This window comes from Geotrypetes seraphini, chromosome 1, assembly GCF_902459505.1.
Source record: "Geotrypetes seraphini chromosome 1, aGeoSer1.1, whole genome shotgun sequence".
Lineage (NCBI taxonomy): Eukaryota > Metazoa > Chordata > Amphibia > Gymnophiona > Dermophiidae > Geotrypetes > Geotrypetes seraphini.
In genome coordinates this window covers 373844575-373870340 of record NC_047084.1, presented here as the reverse complement: position 1 = coordinate 373870340, position 25766 = coordinate 373844575, and the positions used below count along the sequence as shown (strand labels likewise).

General features: G+C 44.7%; 1 protein-coding gene across 2 annotated transcripts in view; it reads right to left on the bottom strand.

The window, feature by feature from the left end:
- Positions 1 to 25766, bottom strand: part of KCMF1 (potassium channel modulatory factor 1) — a 182484-nt gene that overhangs the window by 9032 nt on the left and 147686 nt on the right. Inside the window, exons 5-6 of one of the 2 annotated variants that reach the window (XM_033915495.1) lie at positions 24243 to 24420; positions 9359 to 9641 (exon numbers count right to left, since the gene is read on the bottom strand). In XM_033915495.1, coding sequence (XP_033771386.1) covers positions 9359 to 9641; positions 24243 to 24420 — 461 coding nt within the window. The remainder of the gene's footprint in view (positions 1 to 9358; positions 9642 to 24242; positions 24421 to 25766) is intronic. The other variant, XM_033915503.1, reaches the window with a different exon arrangement.

The following is a 25766-nucleotide window of genomic DNA, read 5'->3' as shown; positions in this document are numbered from 1 at the left end:
CTGTGGATCCTATAAAACCACGCCACCATCACTTGGTAGGGAAGTGTATTTTATCACCCAGGCTACCAGGAAATCCATGTTTGACATAGCAAACATTTGTTGGAATTCCTGATTCATGAGATGGTTTTAGCCATCCTAGGAAGCCTTTAGGGGTCTCCCAGGGCTCTGAGACTAGGATCCTTATGTCTGGGTTCCACAGACCCCGCTCTGAAGAAAACACTGGGAAGACAGGGTTTGCAGAGGGTCTATCTTCAGTTCTCAAAGGGACTCAGTAATGATCTCCAGAAAAGCATAGGGCTTTAAAAGTCAGCAAACGGAGGGATCCTCTCCCTGGTCTATGGCCGATACCTCCTCCTGGTCCTCTAGATAGAAGGCTACTAATCCCACCAGGAAAGCCTCACTTTGGGATAGTAAAGGGATTAAATCAGGTCCCTCGTCCTCCAAGTCCCTGTCCAACGGACCATCAGAGTCCAGAACTGGCTCCACTCTCAGGGAAGAAACACTCTGAGTATCCAGAGAGGCCTGTGCGCTGGTGTGCTCGCCAGTGGGCCTAACTGGTGGCATTCTGCAGTGTGCATAAGCCTGACAGAGGAAATTAATGAATTTTGGGGTAAAGGCCTGATAGGGCAACTCTCCGTTCCCCCTAGGATGGAACAGTCACCTTTCCTTGGGCTGTGAAGCATCTACACCCTTACAGTGTGCTCAGGACCACTGTCCTGGGGCTCCAGAAGGTATTTCATTCTCACTGACAGGACCATCTGCCTTTCTCCAGCCCTAGAGGCCTGTGGAGGGGCTAAGCCTGAAGCTCCCACCCCTCCATCCTATGCCGAGCAACACAAGGGCGCTCTTCAGCTGCTCATCCAACATAAATAAGCCATGATATAGGGATATGAGGACTCCATCCCTATCAGTTTTGTATATTTGATACAGCAAGGCAACGTCAGTTTCAAAAATTCCCCCGAAGAAGACCCGTATTAAGGTTGAAACGCCTGTACAAAATAATGGCATCGGGAGTTTCTTAATCGTATCAATGTTGATGGTGGCAGGTCCCACCATATACCAAGCTAAGCATTGCCTCTTTCATCAAACGATAGTTATTCTACATACAGTGGTACCTTGGATTACAAGCATAATCCGTTCCAGGAGCATGCTCGTAATCCAAAATGCTCGTTTATCAAAGCGAGTTTCCCCATAGGAAATAATGGAAACTCGCTTTGATGCGTTCCCCCCCCCCCCCCCCCGAGAACCGGCATTGCTCCCCTTGAAGGCCCCCCCCTGCGATCAGGCACCCCCACCGTGATCAGGCACCCCCCCTGCGATCCGGCACCCCCCTGCCTCGAACCGGCACCCCCCCCCCCCGCCATGATCCGACCCCCACCCCCCGACACGATTGGGCACTCCCCGACACGATCCAACCCCCCCCCTGACACAATTGGGCACACCCCCCCATCCGACATCCCCCCCGACACAATTGGGCACCCCCCCGCCGCTTCTTACCCTCATCTGGGCACTCTTGAAAATCGGCTTCCTCCTCTGCTGGGCCTTGAGCATCTGAGCATGCTCAAGGCCTGCGAGTTCACGTTCAGAACGTGAACTCGCAGCAGAGGAGAAGGCCGATTTTCAAGAGTGCCCAGATGAGGGTAAGAAGCGGCGGGGGGGGTGACCAATTGTGTCGGGTGGGGTCGGATCGTGGCGGGGGGGTGCTCAATCGTGTCGGGGGGTCGGATCGTGGCGGGGGGGGTCGGATTGTGGCGGGGGGGGGGTGACGGTTTGAGGCACGGGGGGTGCCGGATTGCCGGGGGGGTGCTCGTAAATCGAGCCATGCTTGGTTTCCGAGGCACCGATTTTGCAAATGTTTTGCTCGTCTTGCAAAACACTCGCAAACCGGTGCACTCATAAACCGAGGTACCCCTGTATAAAGTTTTATAATTTATTTACATGGTCTAAGAGAACCTAAGTAATATGCAGTCCCTATGAACATGTTTCTCTAGCCTCTTTTGTTCTTTTCACCTATAACGATATTTTCATGAATTTTGATAAACTTTATATTCATATTTAAATTCACATTCCTTATATCAATTCTTTAGGTTTTATGTATACCAATTAATTAGGTTTTATACACACTAATTAATTAGGTTTCATGCACAAGCACTTTATACACTTAGGAATTTGTTATTTTCAAATATTTAAGGTTAGCTCTTGTAATAGTCAATAGACCTCATTCTTATTATAATTTGGATATTTATGATATCTTCAATAAACAATTTGTTATATTAAATGCCATTTTGGCCTTTATTCAAAGTTATGAATGACATTAGAATTGATTATATATGATTAACTATCTTCCCTTCATCTTATTTGTTTACATTTATAGGATTGATATATGATTAAGGCCTTTCTATATAATATCTTCCCTAGAAAGCTTAACAGGCATGTATTTATTATTGTAACTGATTAGTCAACCATAAATCTTACTACAGCCCTAACCTCTTTAGTCTTTCCTCATACGAGAGGAGTTCCATCCCATTTATCATCTTGGTGGCTCTTCTTTGAACCTTTTCTAGTGCCGCTATATCTTTCTTGAGATAAGGAGATCAGAATTGAAAGCAATACTCCAGGTGAGGTCGCACCATGGAGCAATACAGTCTTGTTAACTATCCATTTTTAAAATAATTCCTAGCATCTTGTTGCTTTTTTGTCCGCCGCACATATTGCGCGGAAGGTTTCATTGTATTATCTACAATGATACCCAGACCCCTTTCTTGGGTGCTAACCCCCAAGGTGGACCCTGGCATCCAGTAACTGTGATTTGGGTTATTCTTCTAATATGCATCACTTTGCATTTGTCCACATTCAATTTCATCTGCCATTTGGATGCCTAGTCTTCCAATTTCCTAAGGTCTGTCCCTGCAATGTTTCACAATCCGCATGCGTTTTAACAACTTTGAACAGTTTAGCGTCATCTGCATATTTAATCACTTTACCGTCATTCCAATTTCCAGATCATTTATAAATAAGTTAAATAGCACCGGTCCTAGTACAGATCCCTGCGGCACTCCACTGTTTACTTTCCTCCATTGAGAAAAATGACCATTTAACCCTACCCTCTTGTTTTCTATCTGATAACCAATTCCTAATCCACAACTGAACTTTGCCTCCTATCCCATGACTCTTTAATTTTCTCAGAAGCCTCTCATGAGGAACTTTGTCAAAAGCTTTCTGAAAATCTAGATACACTTCATGCTCGGGCTGGGCCAGTACTGAAAGAGTCGGTGCAGCAGTTGGTTTGTTAGGGCTTGAAGCATCGCTGCTAGCTCCTGTTGAAGCAGCTCTCACAGTTGATCCTAATTGTAGATTGCGGTACCATGGACGGTACCAATGGTACAGGGTGTCAAAGCATTGGTGACCCCAATGTCGATGACACTTCCTCTAATGACAGAGAGCAAGACTGCCATCGACGCCATTTGGCATGCATTGAATTACTCAATGTTATAGATGCAGGCGTCGTTTGGCGAGATGACACATGGGAATCCTTCTTAGTCTGTTTTCTTGATGGTGTCAGCATCGGTACCAAGGCAGCTGACACCAAATGTTGCGACAATTGTGCTGCTGACTTTGACGTGGTGTCGACATCGGGTGTTGAGGACATCACGACATCAGAGGGAAGGCTTCCAGATGAGGTGCGGGATGCATGCGAGGAGCTGCTGCCCACAGCTTTGTGCAATGCAGCACTCAGGGAGCCGGCCCGAAGATGCTGCATTGATCGCAAAGTGGACCGGCCCAAAGATAACACCGGGGGGGCAGGCCAGAAGGCAAGGCACATGGAGGGAGAGAGACAACAATGGTAGGGGAAATGCTTTTATTTTTTTTATTTAGTGATCGATTTGTCTGGTTTTTTTTAATTTAATTATTGATTTGTCTGTTCAGGAAGAAATGCATTTGTTTCTTTTCGTCTGGGGTTGTACTGCTTGCAGGTTGTTTTAGGAATGAATATTAAAAAGCATACGGTGTGCTTTGTGTATTTTAATTTTGTAGTTATGCATTATGTGTTGTTAATACAATTATATTATGTGTTTATATGAAAAATGAATGGAACAAATGGTGTTACAATTAGTACTATTATGGGGGCGGGGTTTGGGGCAGAGATTGAGTGGAGATGGCCATGACTTAGCCCAGTGTTCTTCAACTGCTGGTCCGTGGACTGGTGCCGGTCCACAAATAATTATTTTATTTCCACCGGTCCATAGGTGTCAAAAGGTTGAGGAACACTGCTCTAGAGATCCAGATCAATTGTAGATACATTTGATAACTCTTCAAAAGCATTCTAGAAATGGTCTAGTTCATCTTACCTGCATAATCCTGATACCCTGCACAGAATTTATAGCATTGGTGTGGAGGAAGAGGGAAAAAGATATTTGAAGGGAGAACGGCAGGCAGGGGGAGAGATTGGATGGGGGTCAGTTGGGAAGAGAAAGGGAGAGAAGTTGGATCTTGGGATGGGAAGGAGGAAGAAATGTTAGGTCTGTGGATGGAAGGCAGAGATGCAGCATCTCTCTTTTTTTCCCCTCCATTTCATTGTTCAGCATCAAAGAGGGAGGGAAGAAGAAAACAGAAAAGAGAGGGAGCAAAATGTTGGACCATGGAGATAGAGGAGGAGAGATGGATCCATGGGAGGGTAGGAGGGAAGAGAGCTGGGATAAGAAGATGCTAGGCAGGAGATGGAAAGAAAGGGTTAGGGAATTCCAGCCTGACCAGTGGAGAGAGGGAGGGGGATTCTGAAAGTGGTAAGCCATGTGGATGAGGTCAAAATGGAAATGACAAGATGAGTGAGAGAGCAGTGAGTACAGTGGTAGAAATGTGGTAATGGGGAGTAGATAGAAGGAAATAGGAGGCTGGGAAAGGAGTGAGATGGGAAATAGGAGAGCTAGGGACTGAGAGAAGATGGAGAATTGAGAGGTAGCTGAACATTTATAAAGAAGAAGGGTAAGAAAGAAGGCAAGATTTGAGTGGACAGAGGCAAAAAAGAGAAAAAGTTAAGAAGGCTTAAAGGGAAAAATCAATACGTTGGAGACAGGCATAAGGAAAGAATGGAACAGTATTGAGAAGAGGAGAAAAACTGGACAGCAAACATTGGAAAGAGAATTGGTAGAAGATCGACAAAAAGCAGAAAGAGAAACTGGGATCAAGATGATGAAAAAACAAAACATCTAGACAATAAGGTAGAAAAAATTGTTTTATTATGAATTTATTAACTGGAATATGTTAGCTTTAGGATATGTGCATCACAATTATTTTTGTATTCAGTGGCTTAGTCATATACAGCTGATTTGGGGGAGGGACTGGAGCCCAAAATTAGTGGAGGGGCACCAAAGTTTCTCCCTGCCTGAGTGCAATTTATAAATACTTGAGCTAGTGGAGATTCCCAAGCCCTGCCAACTGAAGACATCTTCCTCCAGTCTGGCAACTCAAAATCTCCAAGCTTTGCAGCCAAAGGCAATATCCTCAAGCTGCCCCTGCTTTCATGCATACATGAAAACCAAGGGGGGGGGCAGGGAGGAGGCCCAAAAAAGCAGTAATATTTACCCTGATTAAACGATCCTCCACATGCGCTGCTGACAGCTGATTCAGCATCCCCGTTCTGATGAGGCTCACCTCTGAAGAGGCTCACCATAGCTGTAATAGAAGTAAATGGGAGAACCAGGAACGCGTATCCCTGCTCATCAGAGTGGGGATGCGGAAGCCTGTGGCTGCTCCCACTGTCAGCGGTGTACGTGGAGGATCACTCAGTCAGGGTAAGAATTACTGCTTTTTTGGGTTCCTCTCCACATTGTCCCTTTAATGAAAGTTTATTATTAGATACGTACATCTTCTATATTAGTGATTGCAAATTTGGGACCTGCTCAGCCTTTTTTTTTTGCTCATCAGCTAGTGTTGGTGTTTGTGCGGCCCCAGAAAATTTTTTTGTCCAATGTGGCCCAGGGAAGCCAAAAAGTTGGACACCCCTACCCTACTCCTTCATCGTGAGCAGGGAGGGGTAACTTTCATAGCATTCCAGGTCGTGGGCCAACCCTCTTCCCCACTCCTACTCCTTCACTGTAAGCAGGGAGGGTTAATTTGCATAGCATCAAATTTGCACCAACATATTTCCCCGTCCCGTCCGGCTATTTTTTCGTGCCACCCGGCTAAAAAAAATTTCTGGGGAGAACACTGTGTATGCATATTTGATCTTGATTTGTCCTTGCCATTTTTAAGGCATAGATCATAGAAGTTTTCTCGGCTCTAGCCTTGTTTAACTACTGAAACTGTAATCAAAGCCCCACTCCAGTCCTTTCAAATTTCTCCAGCCACGACAGGGGCACAGACCATAGAAATCTGCCCAGCACTGGCCTTGTTCTCCAACTATTGAAGCTGAATCTGTCCAGTCATGATCAAAGCACAGACCATTGAAGTTTTCCCAGTACTATCTTTGCTTCTTAATGACTGGTATTGCCATCTAATTATCGCTAAGCTAGTTTGGTTCCATGCCTTCCATATAGGATTCCTTTGTGTTTATCCAACGCATCTTAGTTACTGTTTTCATCTACACATCTCCTGTGGGAGGGAATTCCAGGCATCTCATGCCTGTCTCTCCTTTCCTCCAGGGTGTACATGTTCAGGCCATTAAGGCTCTCCTCATACTTCTTGTGGTGCAAACCCCATACAATTTTCATTGCTTTTCTCTGAATTGCTTCAAGTCTTTTTATGTCCTTAGCAAGATATGGCCTCCAAAATTCAACACATTACTCCAAGTGTTCAATAGTCAAACTTGGGTGAGGGTGAAGGGTTGATGCCCTTGTACAACATCTCTTTTTTTCTGCTGGATATACCTCTCTCTATGCAGCCTAGCATCCTTCTGGCTTCAGTCACTATCTTCAATACCGCTCTTACTCAGTTCATTTCGAAGGTAATCTGCTTTCTGGCAATCTTCTTGTGGAGTTCCTCAGGGCTCCCCGCTCTCATCAATTTTATTTAATCTTTACATGACTACCCTTAATCTTTTCAAGTTGTCCACATATGAAACTTTGTTCACTTATGCAGATGACATTTTTATTCTGATAGAGATAGAGCCTGACACTACTGATTTAGTGCATAAAGTTAATCTTTGCATCTCTAAACTCCAAACGTGGGCCCAGTCTGTTCGGATGAAATTGAATGCATCCAAGACAAAATTATTGTGGCTTGGCCCGAAATTGGACTATCTCCCTAGTTCTGTAGTAATGGCTTCTGAAACTTCCTTACAAATCGAATTCTCTGCCAAAATTTTGGGTGTCCTTTTTGATTCTTCGCTCTTTTTTAAGGATCAGATTAGCTCTGTGATCAAGAAATGTTTTTTCAATCTGCGTATGCTGAGGAAAGTCAGACATCTTTTCCATCAACAACATTTTTCCATTCTGGTTCAGTCGATTATTTTATCCCATATCGACTACTGTAATGCCCTCTCTCTTGGTATTACAAAAAATTGTCTTTCTAGATTACAATTGATCCAGAACACTGCTGCCAGATTGATTTTCAGGAAATGTAAGTTTGACCATGTGACACCATTACTTTATAATCTGCAGTGGCTTCCCGTGTATTTTAGAGTCCAGTTCAAATGCGCCTGTATAATTTTCAAAATTCTCTTTGGCATCTTCTCTCCGTTAGTCCCTCTATCTTGGAATCTTTATAGATTCTCTTTTGCAAGGGGCGATCAACAATTTCAGCTATCTTGTCCATCTAGTAAAGGTATCAAAAGAACCAAAACTTTTGGTCAATCTCTGTCCTTCAAGTTCACCCAACTTTGGAATGATATTCCACTTTTTTTGCGAAGTTTTAGTTCTCTTTCATCCTTTCACAAGTCTCTGAAAACCACCCTGTTCACCAAACACTTTGGTAATTAATTTCTCTCCCACTCCGTCTCATTAAATCATGTTTGTCTACGTGTTCCACAATTTTATTTTTTATAATTGTTTCTACAATTTTGCCCGGCACTGAAGTGAGGTTTACCAGTCTGTAATTTCCCAGATCTCCCCTGGAGCCCTTTTTAAAAATCGGCGTAACATTGTCCACCCTCCAATCTTCAGGTACTATAGATGATTTTAGCAACAGGTTATGGATCACTAACAGCAGGTCAGCAATTTCATGTTTGAGTTTTTTAGTACCCTGAGATGTATACCATCCGGTCCAGGCGATTTATCACTTTTTAATTTGTCGATTTGATCATTATCAACTTATCTCCAAACCCAAAGAACCTCTCTCATCTCTAAAGATTTATTAAATAAATCCTTAAGAGATCATGCCAGGATTTTTTTGAGCTTCCTCTGTACCCTGGAATGTATCCCATCCAGCCCAAACGCATCAGAGGAAAGGCCTTGCCGGGGCTGGCTGCGAGTAGTCTGCTTTGAGGCTGCCTCCTGCTGACTGCTGCGCTTTGTGTAAGGAAGAGAGAGAGAGGAAGTTTGCAGCTCAGGACTGCTGCCACGCTGGTGCTTCAGGGTGGGGGGAGGTGGGGTTCGCGGCTCAGGACTGCCATCGCTTGTAGTTTTTCAGGGCTTGAGGGAGGGGGGGTTTGCGGCTCAGGACTTCTTCCGCTTCAGGGGACTTTTTTTTTCCACTGGCAATTTTTTTGCTGGTTGTGTGAGAGTTCCAGTTAACTTGAGATTCTACTATAGTAAGAACTATAACATAGGCTCTCTATGGGTAAATAACACAACAATGTAAAGAGATTCAGAATGGTCTCTGATCTGTACTAGTTACTGATTTTTTTCAGCTTTCCTTATTGTTAGCACCTAACAGTACGAAACATCAAGAGCTACACTACAATCACTACAATATACTTAACAAAGGTCTTTCTCTTCATCCCCACTTCTCTGGATGTTTTCTCTTTTATTTGTAGGATAAGGATACACCACTTCAAAGGAAGGACTACCACTTAACCCTTGAAAGACCTTCAGAATTTTTGGGACCATACATTGGGATCTAATGCAATAAACCCATAACTCACAACTTCTTTTGTAACCCAATATTTGAACAGGAAACTCTATATGCTGCATCCCCATCTCCATGAATCTTTCACATTGCTATTGCTTGTCCTGAAGTAGAAGCCCTTTTATGTGCTAGGATCCACTGTTCACTTTTCTTGAGGGCTCTTGCATATATGTACTTTCTCTATATTGATTTTTTTATCTCAACGGTGATGAACAAGATTTTATACACTGGTGCTTTTAATAAGGATATCTCAACTATGATTTATAGAAAATGAGAGAAAAGAATTAGTAATGTCATAAAACTGATTAAAAATTAAACAAACCAATAAGGGATGTAAAAAAAAAGCCCTACCTACCTCGTAAGGAGAAATTGGGAATTTTGGATCGTCTGCTGACTATTTTCCGTGTTAGATGTGTTAGTTGCTGTTGTAGATTGTGTGACTGTGGTGGTAACATTGCTTGCATTAGTGCGTCTGGTTGCATTGCGGGCTGTCTCCAGCTGCTGCCGTGCTGCTTGCGCCTGCTGTCGTTCTAACTGAAGTTGCATTTGCAGCTGCTGCAACTGGGAGGCAGAAGGGCCAGAGGAGTTTAGCTGTCCTCCTGCAGACCGTCTCACTCCCGATAACTGAGATAAAAGCTCTGCCAATGAAGAGACACAAAAAAAGAAACTAATATAAGCCAATCTTAAAACAAACACAGATGAAGACTAAGAGGGAGGAACAATCAATGTTCAAAAATTGATATCCAAAGTTAAATAACATCAATGTTTTAAAGACTATTATGTATATTAAATAAAGTATTTTTAAAGGCTACTTGACATAAAATGAACCTCTGTTAATGTCAGAACTGTAATAATTGTAACGTAGGCATTCACTAGGTGCCAGCTTTAATCAAATGTTTGAAAAATATGGACCTTGATAATTTTCTCCCGAGTCTTCAGATGTAATAAATCTAAAAAGCTAATCTTATACTAACCAGTCTACATATTCACCACGGATCTGTTATTCTGTAAATAAAAAAAGTTGCTAATGAAGCTCTAACTTATAGATTTAGGGGTAACATTTACCTTCTATCAGAGTGTAATTTTAACAGTGAAAAAATGGAGTCTGAATTCAGCAAAAAGATATGTTGGCCTACATGCTAAACATCCAGTTTGGTATCATGCTATCTAATCTTCACAGAGCAACAAAGTCAGATCTAGGTGCCCCCTCCCCCACTACAAGTATAAAAATGATTGTTACATAGTGCCCTTTAAATTATTATTCTACAGGTATTCCCATCTAAATGGATAGTGGTGCTGAGTTCCACTTAATTCATATGAACATAAGAAAAGCCATACTGGGTCAGACCATTTCTCCATCTAGCCCAGTATCCTGTTTCCACAGTGGCCAATCCAGGTCACAAGCTCCTGGCAGAAAACCAAATAGCAGCAACATTCCATGCTACCAATTCCAAGGTAAGCAGTGGCTTCCCCCATGTAGCACACTATGGACTTTTCCTCCAGAAACTTGTCCAAACCTTTTTTTAAAACCATCTACGTTAACTGCTCTTATCACTATTTCGGGCAATGCGTTCCAGAGTGAAAAAATATTTCCTCCTATTGGTTTTAAAAGTACCTTATATACTCGAATATAAACCAAGGTAACATTTTTCTCCCCAAAAGGGAGGTAAAAAGGTTGACTCGAATATAAACTGATGATTTATATTCATGTACCGGGGCAGAAGCGACACCTCTTCCCTTCCCCTGGTGTCCTTTCTGCCAGCTCTGCAGCCAGCCAAGCCAATGTGCCCCCCCAACCCGGACCCACAGTGGACCTCCAGTACTGCCCTGGTGGTCCAGTGGAGCAGCTAGACAGCCGGTCCCGGCCCCTCTTCTCGGGCCCCCTCCTCCCAGACCCACTGTGGGCCAACAGTACTGGCCTGGTGGTCCAGTAGTGTAGAGAGCCAGTCTGCCCCCCTCTCCCGGACCCACTTTGGCCCTCTAGTACTGCCAGTGCCAGTGGAGCAGCCAGACATCCAGTCCGACCCCCTTCTCATACCCACCCCCTCCCAGACCCACTGAGGGCCTCCAGTACTGCCCTAGAGGTCAAGTGGTGCAGGGAGCCGGAGCTACCGTCAATCCCTCCCTCCCAGCGACTTTGTGCAACTAGCTAACCAGCCTGCCCCTCCTCTTCTCTTCCCTCCCCAGAAGGCCTACTGTAGGTCCCCAGTAGTCCAGTGGTGAGACGGGGCGGAGTGATCCCTCTACTCTCCTGCCTGGCAGTCTCTTTAGTGAAAAACGGCTGCTGCAAGTTCCTGTGGCAACCTTCAAAAAGAGTCCTAACCTCTTTAGTCTTTCCTTATATGAGAGAAGTTCCATCCCCTTTATCATTTTGGTCGCTCTTCTTTGAACCTTTTATAATTTCGCTATATCTTTTTTGTGATATGGTAACCAGAACTGAACACAATACTCAAGGTGAAGTCGCATCATGGAGCAATACTGAGGCATTATAACATTCTTCGTCTTATTTACCAAATCTTTTCTAATAATTCCTAGCAACTTGTTTGCTTTTATGGCCGCTGCCACCGCACATTGGGTGGAAGGTGAGATCCATCAAGGACGCTTGCTCCAAAGACTCATAAGGCAGATAAGCCATAGACCGGAGCACAAGATTGAGATTCCAAGTCAGACAGGGAAGCTGCAGCATGGGTCAAAGTCTCAGAGCACCCCTCAGAAACTGGACAACATCTGGGTGAGTGGCCAAAGAGCCTCTAAAAACATAAGAATAGCCTTACTGGGTCAGACTAATGGTCCATCAAGCCCATTCTCACGGTGGCCAATCCAGGTCAAGAGTACCTGGCCAAAACCCAAGGAGTAGCAATATTCTATACTACCAATCCAGGGCAAGCAGTGGCTTCCCCCCTGTCTTTGTCAATAACAGACTATGGACTTTTACTCCAGGAATTTGTCTAAACCTTTCTTAAAACCAGCTACGCTATCTGCTCTTACCACAACCTCTGGCAATGCGTTCCAGAGCTTAACTATTCTCTGAGTGAAAAAAAGTTTCCTCCAATTGGTTTTAAAATTATTTCCCTGTAACTTCATTGAGGGTCCCCTAGTTTTTGTAATTTTTGACAGAGTGAAAAATCAATCCACTTGTATCCGCTCTACTCCACTCAGGATTTTGTAGACTTCAATCATATCTCCCCTCAGCCGTTTCTTTTCCAAGCTGAATCCAAACTACCACAACCAGACACAGGAGAACCCAGACATCATTCACATACCCTCCAATCAGAGACATCAAACAGAAAAAACTGTACGATGGCCTTCTAGCCACACAGGCAGCAAAACTAGACCACCAATTCTTCAATCTACTAATCACGACCCCAGACTGCAAAACTTTCAGAAAAAGCACAGTTACTTACCGTAACAGGTGTTATCCAGGGACAGAAGGCAGATATTCTTGACTGATGGGTGACGGCACCGACGGAGCCCCGGTACGGACAATTTTAGAGTGATTGCACTCTAAGAACTTGGAAAGTTCTAGCAGGCCGCACCGCGCACGCGCGAGTGCCTTCCCGCCCGATGGAGGCGCACGGTCCTCAGTTAGGATAAGCCAGCTAAGAAGCCAACCCGGGGAGGTGGGTGGGACGCAAGAATATCTGCCTGCTGTCCCTGGATAACACCTGTTACGGTAAGTAACTGTGCTTTATCCCAGGACAAGCAGGCAGCATATTCTTGACTGATGGGTGACCTCCAAGCTAACAAAAAAGAGGGATGGAGGGAAGGTTGGCCATTAGGAAAACAAATTTTCTAAAACAGATTGGCCGAAGTGTCCATCCTGTCTGGAGAATGCATCCAGACAATAGTGAGATGTAAAAATATGAACTGAGGACCAAGTAGCAGCCTTGCAGATTTCCTCAATAGGAGTGGAACGGAGGAAAGCTACAGATGCTGCCATAGCTCGAACTCTATGGGCCGTGACAGAACCTTCCAGTGTCAGTCCGGACTGAGTATAACAGAATGAAATGCACGCTGCAAGCCAATTGGACAACGTACGTTTAGAAATGGGGTGTCCCAATTTATTCAAATCAAAGGACAGAAAGAGTTGAGGAGATGATCTGTGGGGCTTAGTACGGTCTAAATAGTAAGCTAAAGCCCGCTTACAGTCCAAAGTATGCAGAGCTGTTCTCCAGAATGAGAGTGAGGTTTCGAAAAGAAGACAGGCAGAACAATGGATTGGTTGAGATGGAATTCAGAGACAACCTTAGGGAGAAACTTTGGATGTGTACGTAGAACCACCTTGTCATGATGAAAGACTGTAAAAGGTGGATCCGCAACTAGTGCATGGAGCTCACTGACCCTCCTGGCAGAGGTAAGAGCAATAAGGAAGACCACTTTCCAAGTGAGGAACTTGAAAGGAGCTGTAGCCAAAGGTTCAAACGGAGGCTTCATTAAGGTGGAGAGAACCACATTGAGATCCCAGACTACAGGAGGAGTCTTAAGAGGTGGTTTCACATTGAAAAGACCCCGCATGAATCGGGAAACCAAAGGATGAGCTGAGAGAAGTTTCCCATGAACTGGTTCATGAAAAGCAGCAATAGCACTGAGATGGACTCTGATGGAAGTAGACTTGAGACCAGAGTCAGACAAAGAAAGAAGATAGTCTAACAAGGTCTCCACTGTAAGGGAAGTGGGATCATGATGATGAAGAAGACACCAGGAAGAAAACCGTGTCCACTTCTGATGGTAACATTGCAGAGTGGTCGGTTTCCTGGAAGCATCAAGAATGGAACGAACGGGCTGAGACAGAAGAGGATCAGTTGAATTCAGCCCGAGAGATACCAAGCTGTCAGGTGCAGAGACTGGAGGTTGGGATGCAGAAGGGTCTCCTGATGCTGTGTAAGCAGAGAAGGAAACAGTGGAAGAAGAATAGGCTCCCTGGAACTGAGTTGAAGTAGAAGGGAGAACCAATGTTGCCTGGGCCACCGTGGAGTGATGAGAATCATGGTGGCTTGTTCCCTCTGGAGCTTGAACAAGGTTCGTAACATGAGAGGCAGAGGAGGGAAAGCATACAGGAACAGATTGGACCAATCCAGGAGAAATGCAACCGCTGCCAGACGGTGAGGAGTGTAGAGTCTGGAGCAGAAGAGGGGCAGCTGATGATTGTGAGGAGCTGCAAAGAGGTCTATCTGAGGAGTGCCCCATTGAGCGAAAATGGACTGTAGGGTCAAAGGATCGAGAGTCCACTCGTGAGGTTGGAGAATTCTGCTGAGATTGTCCGCTAAGGAATTCTGCTCTCCCTGAATGTAGATAGCTTTCAGGTATAATTGGTGATCCGTGGCCCAAGACCAAATCCTCTGGGCTTCCTGACACAAAAGGCGAGAACCTGTCCCACCCTATTTGTTGATGTAGTACATCGCAACTTGATTGTCTGTGCACAGTAGTAGAACTTGAGGAAAGAGAAGATGTTGGAAAGCCTTGAGGGCATAAAACATCGCTCGGAGTTCCAGGAAATTGATGTGATGCTTCTTTTCCTGGGCTGTCCAAAGGCCTTGAGTTTGGAACTCGTTCAAATGAGCTCCCCATGCATAAGGGGAGGCGTCGGTGGTGATGACTAGTTGATGAGGAGGTAGATGGAACAGAAGACCTCTGGAGAGATTGGAGGATATCAACCACCATTGCAGAGACTGACGAAGAGATGATGCCACAAATATGTGCCGTGAGCAAGGATCCATCGCCTGGGACCACTGGTTAGCTAAGGTCCATTGAGGAGTGCGCAGGTGAAGACGGGCAAAGGGGGTGGCATGAACTGTCGAGGCCATGTGACCCAAGAGTATCATCATTTGCTTGGCAGAGATGGAACGTTGTGGAGGCACCTGCTGACAGAGATATTGAAGAGCCTGAATGCAGTTGGACGGCAGGAACGCTCTCATGAGGACTGTGTCCAGAACCACTCCTATGAATTGAAGTCTCTGAGAGGGGATGAGATGGGATTTGGGTAGATTGATCTCGAACCCCAGGAGTTGTAGAAAAAGGATGGTCTGGTTGGTGGCCCGGAGCACTGTCTGAGAGGAAGTGGCCTTGATCAACCAATTGTCCAGGTAAGGAAAAACCTGCAGGTGGTGAGAGCGTAGAAAAGCAGCCACCACAATCAGACATTTGGTGAACACTCTTGGAGAGGAGGCAAGACCAAAGGGTAGCACCTTGTACTGGTAATGACAGTGATTGATCATGAAGCGGAGGTACTGTCTGGAGGCCAGATTGACCGGAATGTGAGTGTATGCCTCTTTGAGATCGAGGGAGCATAGCCAGTCGCCTTGATTGAGAAGAGGGTAAAGAGTGGCCAGATAAAGCATCCTGAATTTTTTTTTGACCAAGCATTTGTTGAGATCACGAAGATCGAGAATGGATCTGAGATCTCCTGTTTTTTTGGGGACTAGAAAGTAACGGGAGTAGAATCCCTGCCTCTTTTGATCTAGAGGAACTTCCTCTATGGCGTTCAGAAGGAGGAGGGATTGAACCTCCTGAAGAAGGAGGGAAGACTGAGGAGTGTTCAAAGCAGACTCTCTTGGTAGACTTTGGGCAGGAAGAGTCTGAAAATTGAGAGAGTAGCCGTGGCGGATGATGTTGAGGACCCACTGATCCGAGGTGATAATTTCCCAACGGCTGATGAAGAAAGTAAGACAACCTCCTATGGGTTGGGGAAGATGGGCAGATGGTAGAACACTGGCTATGCCCTGGAGAACGAAGTCAAAAGGGTTGGGTAGACTTCTGTGGTGGAGGAGGCTTCACCTGTTGCTGCTGTGTTGGCCTAGGAGTTTGCCGTTGCTGCTGGCGCTGACGCCTAGGCTGTTGAGGAGCCGATGGTAAAGGACGAGCCACGAAACGGCGTTGGTAGGCCGATTGCTGCCGAAAAGGCCAGGTAGGTGGAGTCTTCTTTTTGGTTTTTAGAAGAGTATCCCAGCGAGTTTCATGGGCAGATAATTTTTGCATGGTGGAGTCCATGGATTCGCCAAAAAGCTCATCGCCTAGGCATGGAGCATTAGCCAGGCGATCCTGATGGTTAACATCAAGCTCTGATACTCTGAGCCATGCCAGATGACGCATGGCAACAGACATGGCCGTGGCTCTGGAGGTCAATTCGAATGTATCTTGATCGAATGGACCAGGAACTTCCGAAGCTGGAGAAGAGAGGAAGAACATTGTCGAAAAGCAGATCTCTTGCGGTCAGGGAAGTACTTCTCAAAAGCAGAGAGATCCTGAATGAGGTGCTTTAGGTAAAAGGAAAAATGAAAAGCATAATTTCCTGATCTATTAGCCAACATAGCATTTTGATATAATCTTTTGCCGAATTTATCCATGGCCTTTCCTTCTCTGCCAGGAGGGACTGAAGCATATACACTAGCTCCTGCAGATTTCTTAAGTGTGGATTCCACAAAAAGAGACTCGTGTGGAAGTTGAGGCTTGTCGAAGCCAGGAATGGGGATGACTTTATACAAGGAGTCCAATTTGCGAGGAGCTCCTGGGATAGTCAGAGGCATCTCCAGATTTTTATAAAAAGTCTCTCTCAAGATATCGTGGAGAGGCAGCTTGAGAAATTCCCTTGGAGGCTGGTCAAAGTCCAGTGCATCAAGGAACGCTTTGGATTTTTTGGACTCAGCCTCCAAGGGAATAGAAAGAGATTCACACATCTCTTTTAAGAAAAAGGTGAAAGAAGAAGAATCCGGCTTAGAGGAGGGATCTGGGACAGATGGATCCTCTTCACCAGACGAACACTCACCCTCAGAGAGAAGAGGTTCTTCGGAGTCACCCCACAGATAAGGATCCCTAATTTGTGAACTGCGATCCCGAGACTCCGGTGTGGAGGGTTCAAGGTGTCAGGTTTTGTGAACCGACTTACCCGACCTCAAAGAAGCGGTACCGGGAGATGTTAAAGGCTGTATCGGAGCCGAAGTTTGGACAGCCTGATGTAGAGCTCTCGGTTCCGGTGCCAGAACTGGCATGGAGACCGAGGAAGCAGAATGTACCGGTACCGACAAAGTGGACGCGGACAATAGAGGCTGCTCCACTGTCGGTACCGGCAGCTCAGACCGGACCGGGACTGGAAGGTTCGGTGCCAATAGAGCAGGAAGGAGCTGTTGCAACTGCTCTTTAAGTTGCACCTGTAGGATGGCAGCAATTCGCTCGTCCAGCAAAGGCACCGGTACCGCTTTTTTCTTCTGCGGTACCTGCGGTGCCGCTCGACGCCTCGAGGATGAGGAGCCCGAAGTCGAGGGACTCACCTCAATAGGGGCGAAGTGCTTCCGCGGGCGCCTCGAGGTCGGCAGGACTGGGCTCGCTGCTACAGAGACCGGAGGACGCTCCAGCGGGGAAGGCTTCTTAGCCGGCTTACCTGATGGTTGCGACGCCGGCGCGGTGTCGAAGAGGTGGGTGCCGACTGAGACGGGGCCGATGTCGATGTTGGTGTCGATGCCGCAGGGTCAGACATATCGGCACCAAACAGCAATCGTTGTTGAATCTGACGGTTTTTCAAAGTCCGTTTTTTCAATGTGGCACAGCGGGTGCAGGTGGAAGCCCGATGATCTGGACCCAGGCACTGTAAGCACCAGTTGTGCGGGTCAGTCAGGGAAATGGGCCGTGCACACCGCTGGCACTTCTTAAACCCGGGTTGGGGGGGCATGAAAGTAAAAACGGCTTCTGCCAAATCGAAGGCCGAGGCCTCGATGGTGGCAACAGGCCCCGCCGGGGCGAACCGAAAAAATCAAAGTTTTTTTTTTTTTTTTTAAAAAGAAAGACTAAAAGAGAAAAAGGAAATAATATTTCCTCACAGGGTTTACGCGAGCGAGAAGGATACAAAAAAATCTTTTCAATGCGTCTTCTTAGCTCCGCGGAAACTAAGAAACTGGGGACCGCGCGCCTCCGTCGGGCGGGAAGGCACTCGCGCGTGGGCGGTGCAGCCTGCTAGAACTTTCCAAGTTTTTAGAGTGAAATCACTCTAAAATTGTCGGTGTCGTCACCCATCAGTCAAGAATATGCTGCCTGCTTGTCCTGGGATAATAAATAAAACCCCTGCTATTAAAGAAATCCATAAGGACTAACTAACATCGTATGAAATATTACAATCCTCTGAAGCAACCTGCTCTACTCTGTAACACCTCTGGACATGTCCAGAAATCCTCTTCTGTAATCTGCCTTGAACCGCAAGGTAATAGTGGAATAAAAATCACTAATGTAGTGTAATGAAGAGCCCTAACTGTTTTAGTCTTTCCTCACACGAGAGGAGTTCAATCCCCTTTATCATATTGGTTGCTCTTCTTTGAACCTTTACTAGTGCCACTATATCTTTCTTGAGATAAGGAGACCAGAATTGAACGCAATACTCCAGATGAGGTCGCACCATGGAGCAATACAGAGGCTTTATAATATTCTTAGCTTGTTAACAATCCCTTTTTTAATAATTCCTAGCATCCTGTTTGCTTTTTGGCTGCCGGTGCACATTGGGCGGAAGGTTTAATCATATTGTCTACGATGATACCCAGATCCTTTTCTTGGGCACTAACCTCCAAAGTGGACCCTAGCATCTGGTAACTGATTCAGGTTATTCTTCACAATGTGCATCATTTTGCATTTCTCCACATTAAATTTCATCTGCCATTTGGACGCCCAGTCTTCCAATTTCCTATAGTCCGCCTCCCATTTTTCACAATCTGCCTGCGTTTTACCAAATTTGAACAGTTTAGTGTCATCTGCAAATTTAATCAACTCACTTGTTCCAATTTCCAGATCATTTATAAATAAGTTAAATAGCACCGATTTCAGTACAGACCCCTGCGGCACTCCACTGTTTACTCTACTCCATTGAGAAAAATGACCTTTTAACTCTACCCTCTGTTTTCTATCCAATAACCAATTCCTAATCCACAGCTGAACTTTGCCACCTATCCCATGACACTTTAATTTTCTCAGGAACCTCGCATGAGGAACTTTATCAAAAGCTTTTTCAAAATCTAGATACACTATATAAATCGGCTCACCATTATCCACATGTTTATTCATACCTTCAAAATAGTCAAGCAAACTGGTGAGGCAAGATCTCCCTCAGCTGAACCCACTCTGACTCCGTCTCATTAAATCATGTCTGTCTACGTGTTCCACAATTTTATTTTTTATAATTGTTTCTACCATTTTGCCAGGCACTGAAGTGAAAAAACACTTAAGGGGCAATAAACTCAACTACTCTTGGCTGTTGAGTGACTAGAAATGACAAATGCAAATTTTGAAAGAAAGTCACTCTGTAAGGTCAAGATGAATTAACCAAAATTTAATTTATGTGAACACCTAATCGAACTCTGCTCAGAGACATGAAGGCAGATACCACCGCCTTACCACCCAATCATCGCAGTATTCAATACAAGAATAAAATAAAAGAAATAAAGTGGAAATAAAGAAGTAAATATATGGGGCGGAGCATGGTGGGTAGGTCCAGTGTACTTGTGTGCCTAGGGGCCCTCGACGAATTAATACTGGTCTGACTACATCCATTTCACAAACTCTATTGGTTTCAACCCTCGCAGTCCCTTTGCTACACTGAAATCTCTCTTCAAAGTGCCTCCACCTTCAAAGCCCCCTTCCCTTTATGTCTCGACTATGGTATTCCCATCAAAAGGTTCACTTGATTAACATTAAGTTCTCCACCAGGTCACCCCCCACTTCAACTTTTCCACTTTATTCTCATAACCTTCATTTTCTAAAATTACTGAAAAGGAAACTGTACACCTCTCCCCTCCTCCAAAGTCACTACCTGTTTCTGATCCCATTCTCACGCATCTATTCAGCTCTCTCTCTCTTACTGTCATCCCTTCTGTCTGTCAAATCTTCAATCTTTCACTTTCCACTGCAACTGTTCTTGATGTCTTCAAACACACACCTCAAAAACCCCTAAAACCCTTCACTGGAACATACCTGCCATTCCAAATATCATCCCATCTCCTTCCTCCCTTTCTTATCCAAGTTACTTGAACCTACAGGTGAGGAGTGGTCTAGTGGTTAGAACAACTGCCTCACTACTCTGAGGTTATGAGTTCAGTCCCAGTGCTGCTCCTTGTGACCATGGGCAAATCACTTAACCCTCCTTTGTCTCAAGTACCACAGTTAGATTGTGAACCCACCAGGATAGATAGGGAAAAAACTCTTAGAATAGAAGTGATATATAAATAACAAAATAAATAAAATAAATGTTGTTCTCCATCATTGTCTTGACTCTCTTTCAGCCATTGTTATTCTTAATCCACTACAATCCAGCTTTCACCCTCAATGTTAACAGAAACAGCCCTTGCCAAAATCTCCAGTGGCCTGTTCCTGGCCAGAGTCAAAAGTCTTTACTCCAGTGTCTCTCAAACTTTCTCAAGCTGGGGCACACTAAAGGTAGTGGCCAGGGCTCAAGGCACCCAGAAGTGCACGGACATCGTCGCCGAGATGACATCAAGCGCATGCGTGACATCATCACATCGACGTCCGTACATGCGCAAAGGCCCTACAGATGGGTCCTGAGATGCCAGTAGGGGGTGCCAGAAGGGAAGAGGGCTGGAGAAGTGCTGGCGCAGGCTGATTGCCCTCAGCAGTGTTTCTCAACTACAAGCTTAGTACCCCTTAAGTCTAACAAATATCAATTGAGTACCCTAATCACAGACTTCCCAAGCTCCACCCAAGCTCTGCCCCAGATCCCACCCCATTTAGTAATTGTAATGCAACTTTTTCCATTCATTTTCATATACACACAATATACACAGCAGATATAAATTCTCAAAAATAACACATTTCAATCACTATATTGAAAATAAAATCATTTTCCCCACCTTTCTTGTTTAGTGATTTTATTTTTCTCTGCTTTTAACTATGTTTCCAGTGCCTTCTTATCCAATAACTGTTTTTCTCTCCTTCTTCACTTTCTGCCTTGCATCCATCTTTAATAATGAATGAGAAACTGACTATAATGGTGATAATTACCAGTGAGGAGAGAGCAAATGACTCTTTAGAAAAATGCTCAGAGAAGTGAAACTCTGAAGAGGGGGTGAAAACCTCCTCTTGAGGTAAGAGTTTACCATCCAGTCATTGCATTAACTTGTGAAACATCACTCTCTGACCACTGGTAAAATATATCAATTGTTGAATTATTCTTGCAAAGTCGACATGAAATGTTCAAAAATTCTTATGCAAAAAATCTCTCTCGCCACAGTCATACACAAAGCCTATAAGAGGGGGCTGTACGCCAATCGTTCACTGTTGTTAGAGTCTCACCCTAAATCCGAGGAACAATCCTTAGTGTGTGTTTTACCATACTCACACTTAGCGTTTCACATTAAACGCACCATTAAGCAACACTGGCATATCATGCAGTACCACCCAGAGTTTCAAGAACTCCCTCGCTTTGCATTCTCTAAAAACCAAAATTTAAAACAAAGATTGGTTCATTCTCAGTTCATATACCCATCCCAGGAAGCCTCTACCACCGTGGGTGGACATAACCCGTGCGGCCATTGCAAAATGTGTCCGCACAGTGTTCCATTACAAGAGATGAGCCTCACCACCAAAAAGAAACTCATTTCCACGGCTTCAGATTGCAATACAAAACAAGTGGTGTACATAATACAATGCCCGTGCGGTTTACAATATGTGGGCTGCACGATTCGGAGTGTTAAAACTCGGATAGGCGAGCACATTAGCAGAATTAAATCTGGCACACAAGAAGCTCCCCTTGTTCAACACTGGCTCCAACATCAACACAATCCAGTTGATCTGAAATTTTCTGTATTGGATTCAGTAGCCACTACTAGAGGGGGTGACATACCCAAATTGCTTTGGCGTAAAGAACAAAAGTGGATATTTGAATTGAACACGCTACATCCTCATGGGTTAAATAATGAGATAGAATGGGTTGCTTTCCTGTAATTTTGCAATTTTTCATTTTTTACAATTTTTTTCATTTTTCATTTTTTCAACAGCCTTTATTTACAGTGACAGTTGTTCATTTGCTACAGTAACCTTTTGACATTATGACGTCATCACGTTTCGACGGAGGTTACCCTCCCCCTCTCTTTAGTATAAATTGGGTGAGGTGGGAAGCGGTCTCCGTCGTTTGGAACTTCCGAATTTAGTGAATGGTATGTGATTTCTTAGCGCTTCCTTCCTTCTCCTTTTTGCCAATAAGATGTTATGTTTCCCCACAGCGTAGTCTGTTTGAGCATTCTTCTGCGCTGTGTGTGGCATTGATAAAGATTTGTTGTATTTCAGATTATCTCTTGGAAAGGCATTACGATTGCACAGAGGGTTCAAAAAGTGTATCTGGGTCTCCTGAAGCAGAACTCGAAACGGGGCCGCATTGGGACCCCTAAGATCTCTAAGAGTATTTCACAGATAAGTGCATTGCATCATTTTTCCAGCGAGAGAGATTTTTTGCATAATAATTTTTGAATATTTGTCCTTAACGAAGTTGCATCCATCTTTGGCATTAAATTAAATTAACTTTTGCCATTTTTCTGCTTTCTTCTCAAAAACTACTTTTCCATTATCTTATCTTCCATCTTTGTTTCCATGGTCTGACATATCTCTTCTTCCTTTCCCCCCTTCCCAGTCTGGCATCTCTCTCCTCTCCATAATCTGGCATTATTATTACTACTACTATTACTATTACTACTACTACTGCTGCTGCTGCTGCTGCTACTACTACTACTACTACGCTACCAGACTCCCCACCTTCCCTTCTATTCCCTGGTCTGATATCTCTCCCTTCCTGTGCAACATTTCTCTTTCCCTTCCTCCTTTCTGCTGCCTGCAGACAATCTCCCTTCTCCTTTCTGGCTCCCCTCCCAGTCCAACATTTTTCCCTCCTTTCTACCAGTCCAACATTTCTTTCTCTCTTCCTCCTGCATGCTGCTTCTCCTCCGGTCCTCCTTCCTTCCCCCAACCAATTTCTCTCCATGAGTCCAACTTTTCACTCTCTGCCCTCTCCCCCTTCCCCCGAGTGTGACATTTCTCCTTCCCTCCTTTCTGTCCTCCCCACGAGTCCAACACTTCCTGCCTTCTGCATGTTTTCTCTCTCTCTCCTTGCTTCTTCCCTCAAGTGACATCCCTCCTTCCCAACCCAACATGCTCTCTCCCCATGCACCATTTCTCCCTCTCTCATCACTTTCACTCCTCCTGCAACAATTTTTTTTTCTTCTCTCCCCCAACCTCACTGACAACTAATATGATCTCTCCCCATGCACCATCTCGCCCTCCCCTTTTGCCAGGTCCAGTAGCACCTCTTTTCCCTTTCCTTTCCCTCCTCCCGTGTCCAGCAGTACCTCTCCTCTCTCTAGCGGCAGCTCACTGTGTTTTTAACTTCCCCCCATCTCTGATACCTTTTTCGGAGCCCCTCTCGCTGGACGGTGGACGGCACTAGCTCGCAACTCCAGAGGTGCAGAGCAGCTATGATCTCTTCGGCATCCTGCCTGCCCCCGTACCGCTCGCTGAATGGCCGTCAGCTCTTGCGGGACTCACAAGAACTGACCACTCAGCAAGCGGTACGGAGGCAGGCCGGATGCCGAAGAGATCACAGCTGCCCTGCACCGCTGGAGATGCGAGCTGTGCGCTGTCCACTGTCCAGCGAGGGGGCTCTGAAAAAGGTATTGGGGATGGGGGGATGATTTAAAATTGCTACATAGGCCACCCCATACACGGGTTTGTAAAACCCATGTATAGGCCTTGCCTATATATGGGAAAATACAGGATATACCGGTAATTCTTTTGCACAACATATTTAATCTTCACTAACTTTTTACCATGGTAAGACTACGCATCAGAAGAAGCAAGAAAGTCAAACAGTAAAATCACTGCCAATTCCAGACTTCATTCCTTTCGTCTAGCTGCCCCTTATGCCTGGAATAAATTACACAAGTTTGTCCGTCAAGTCTCTTCCCTTGTTTAAAAGCAGACTGAAAACTCACCTTTTTGATATAGCTTTCAATCCTTAACCCTACTCTTCTGCCCTCCAATCTAGCCCACTGATTAACCATTCCCCTTAACTGTATCTATGACATTCTGTTTGACTGTCTTGCCTGTTTAGATTGTAAGCTCTTTCAAGCAGGGACTGTTTTCTTATTCTTTGTGACTCTGTGCAGCGCTGCTTGCACCTGGAAGCGCTATAGAAATAATTAATACTAGTAGTAGTAAAATCAGCATTAGTGAACAAAATGAAATTATATAATTTGGTCTCTTACCAGCTATAGGATCCATGGCTTCCCTATTACTTGGAGAATATGAGCTCTGTGAAGATGAAAGCCCACCAGTGGAGCTGCTAGTAAAGTGCATGTTTGATCTGCGAGCACGAGGACCTCCCAAACCCCGGCCAGGATGAAACATCCTTCGTACATGCCGAACACCACTGGATTCATCGTGGTTCCATAGTTAAGTAAAAGACATATATGGTTGCTATAATTTTGTTCTGTTTCCTATAAACTATAAATAGATTTTTAAACCTTAATCCAACAATAAGCAAACAATTAATATATGATCTACATATGTTTTCTACAAGTGCAAAGCATATAAACAATTAACACATATTACATATATGTTTATAATCTGCAGTCTACAGAAGTACCACAAGGTCATCTGTTGGAGTGTAGCTTTCAAAAAAAAAAAAAAAAAATGATATCACAAATATAGCAAGGCACCTGCAATCAAACTAAAACATCAGCTCTTGATAGCTAGGCTATGTAACAGAAAGGAAGATTACAAAATAAATTAAATATTCCCGAGGCACATAAGCAGATCTGTAAGACTGCAAACCTAGTTTTAACTCACCCAGGGACAACCTAAGGCATGAACCAGTGAGGCACTGGCTCAGGGTAGCGAAGGCTCATCAGTGGCAAAAGTCTGTCTTGTTGGCAGATCCTTCACAGCAATGGAAGAGGATTCCTTCACTCTCTCCACTATGCTGTGCTACATTGTGCCAGCATGGTTGCTAGTACTCCTGCTGTTTGGTAAAGTGTGCCTCTTTGCAGATGATACCAAAATCTGCAATAGGGTAGACACCCCCCCCCCCCCCAATGATAGGATAACATTAGGAATAAACCAGAATTTAGCAGCTAAAATTTAATGCTAAAAAAAAAAAATGCAGGGTCATGCGCAGTGTTCTCCCCAGAAATTTTTTCCAGCCGGGTGGCATGAAAAAGTAGCCGGGTGGGGCAGGGTGGGGAAATTTGGTAGTGGGGAAAATTAAATGTATACTATTTTTATTAGTTAATTACCGTATTTGCCGGCGTATAAGACGACTGGGCGTATAAGACGACCCCCCAACTTTTACAGTTAAAATATAGAGTTTGTTATATACTCGCCATATAAGACTACCCCTTCTTCCGCACACCTTCTGCACAACAAATAAAACTTAAAAGAACATCAGAATTTATTTCAACAATTTTAATTAATTCACTAAAGCTGAATAGAACAATAAACCCATGGGAGCTGCCATGCTATTTGTTTTCTAAACTGTTAACCAAACTGAAACTGTCAATGATAGAAGGAAGATAACACATAGAGGGAGAGAGCAAGTGCCGGGCAAGTCCCTAGCAAGTTTGCTGGCATGACAGTTTCCCTTCAAAAGCCTCCTGTTCGCCCCCGCAACTTCCTTAAGGGCTAGACTCCACACACGGCCGCATGTGCGAGAGACGTAGTAAAGAGAAAAGGGGTGGGGCCAGAGCGCCGCTGCTTCCCGCTGCGCAGGATGAAGGAGATGGCACCCTTGT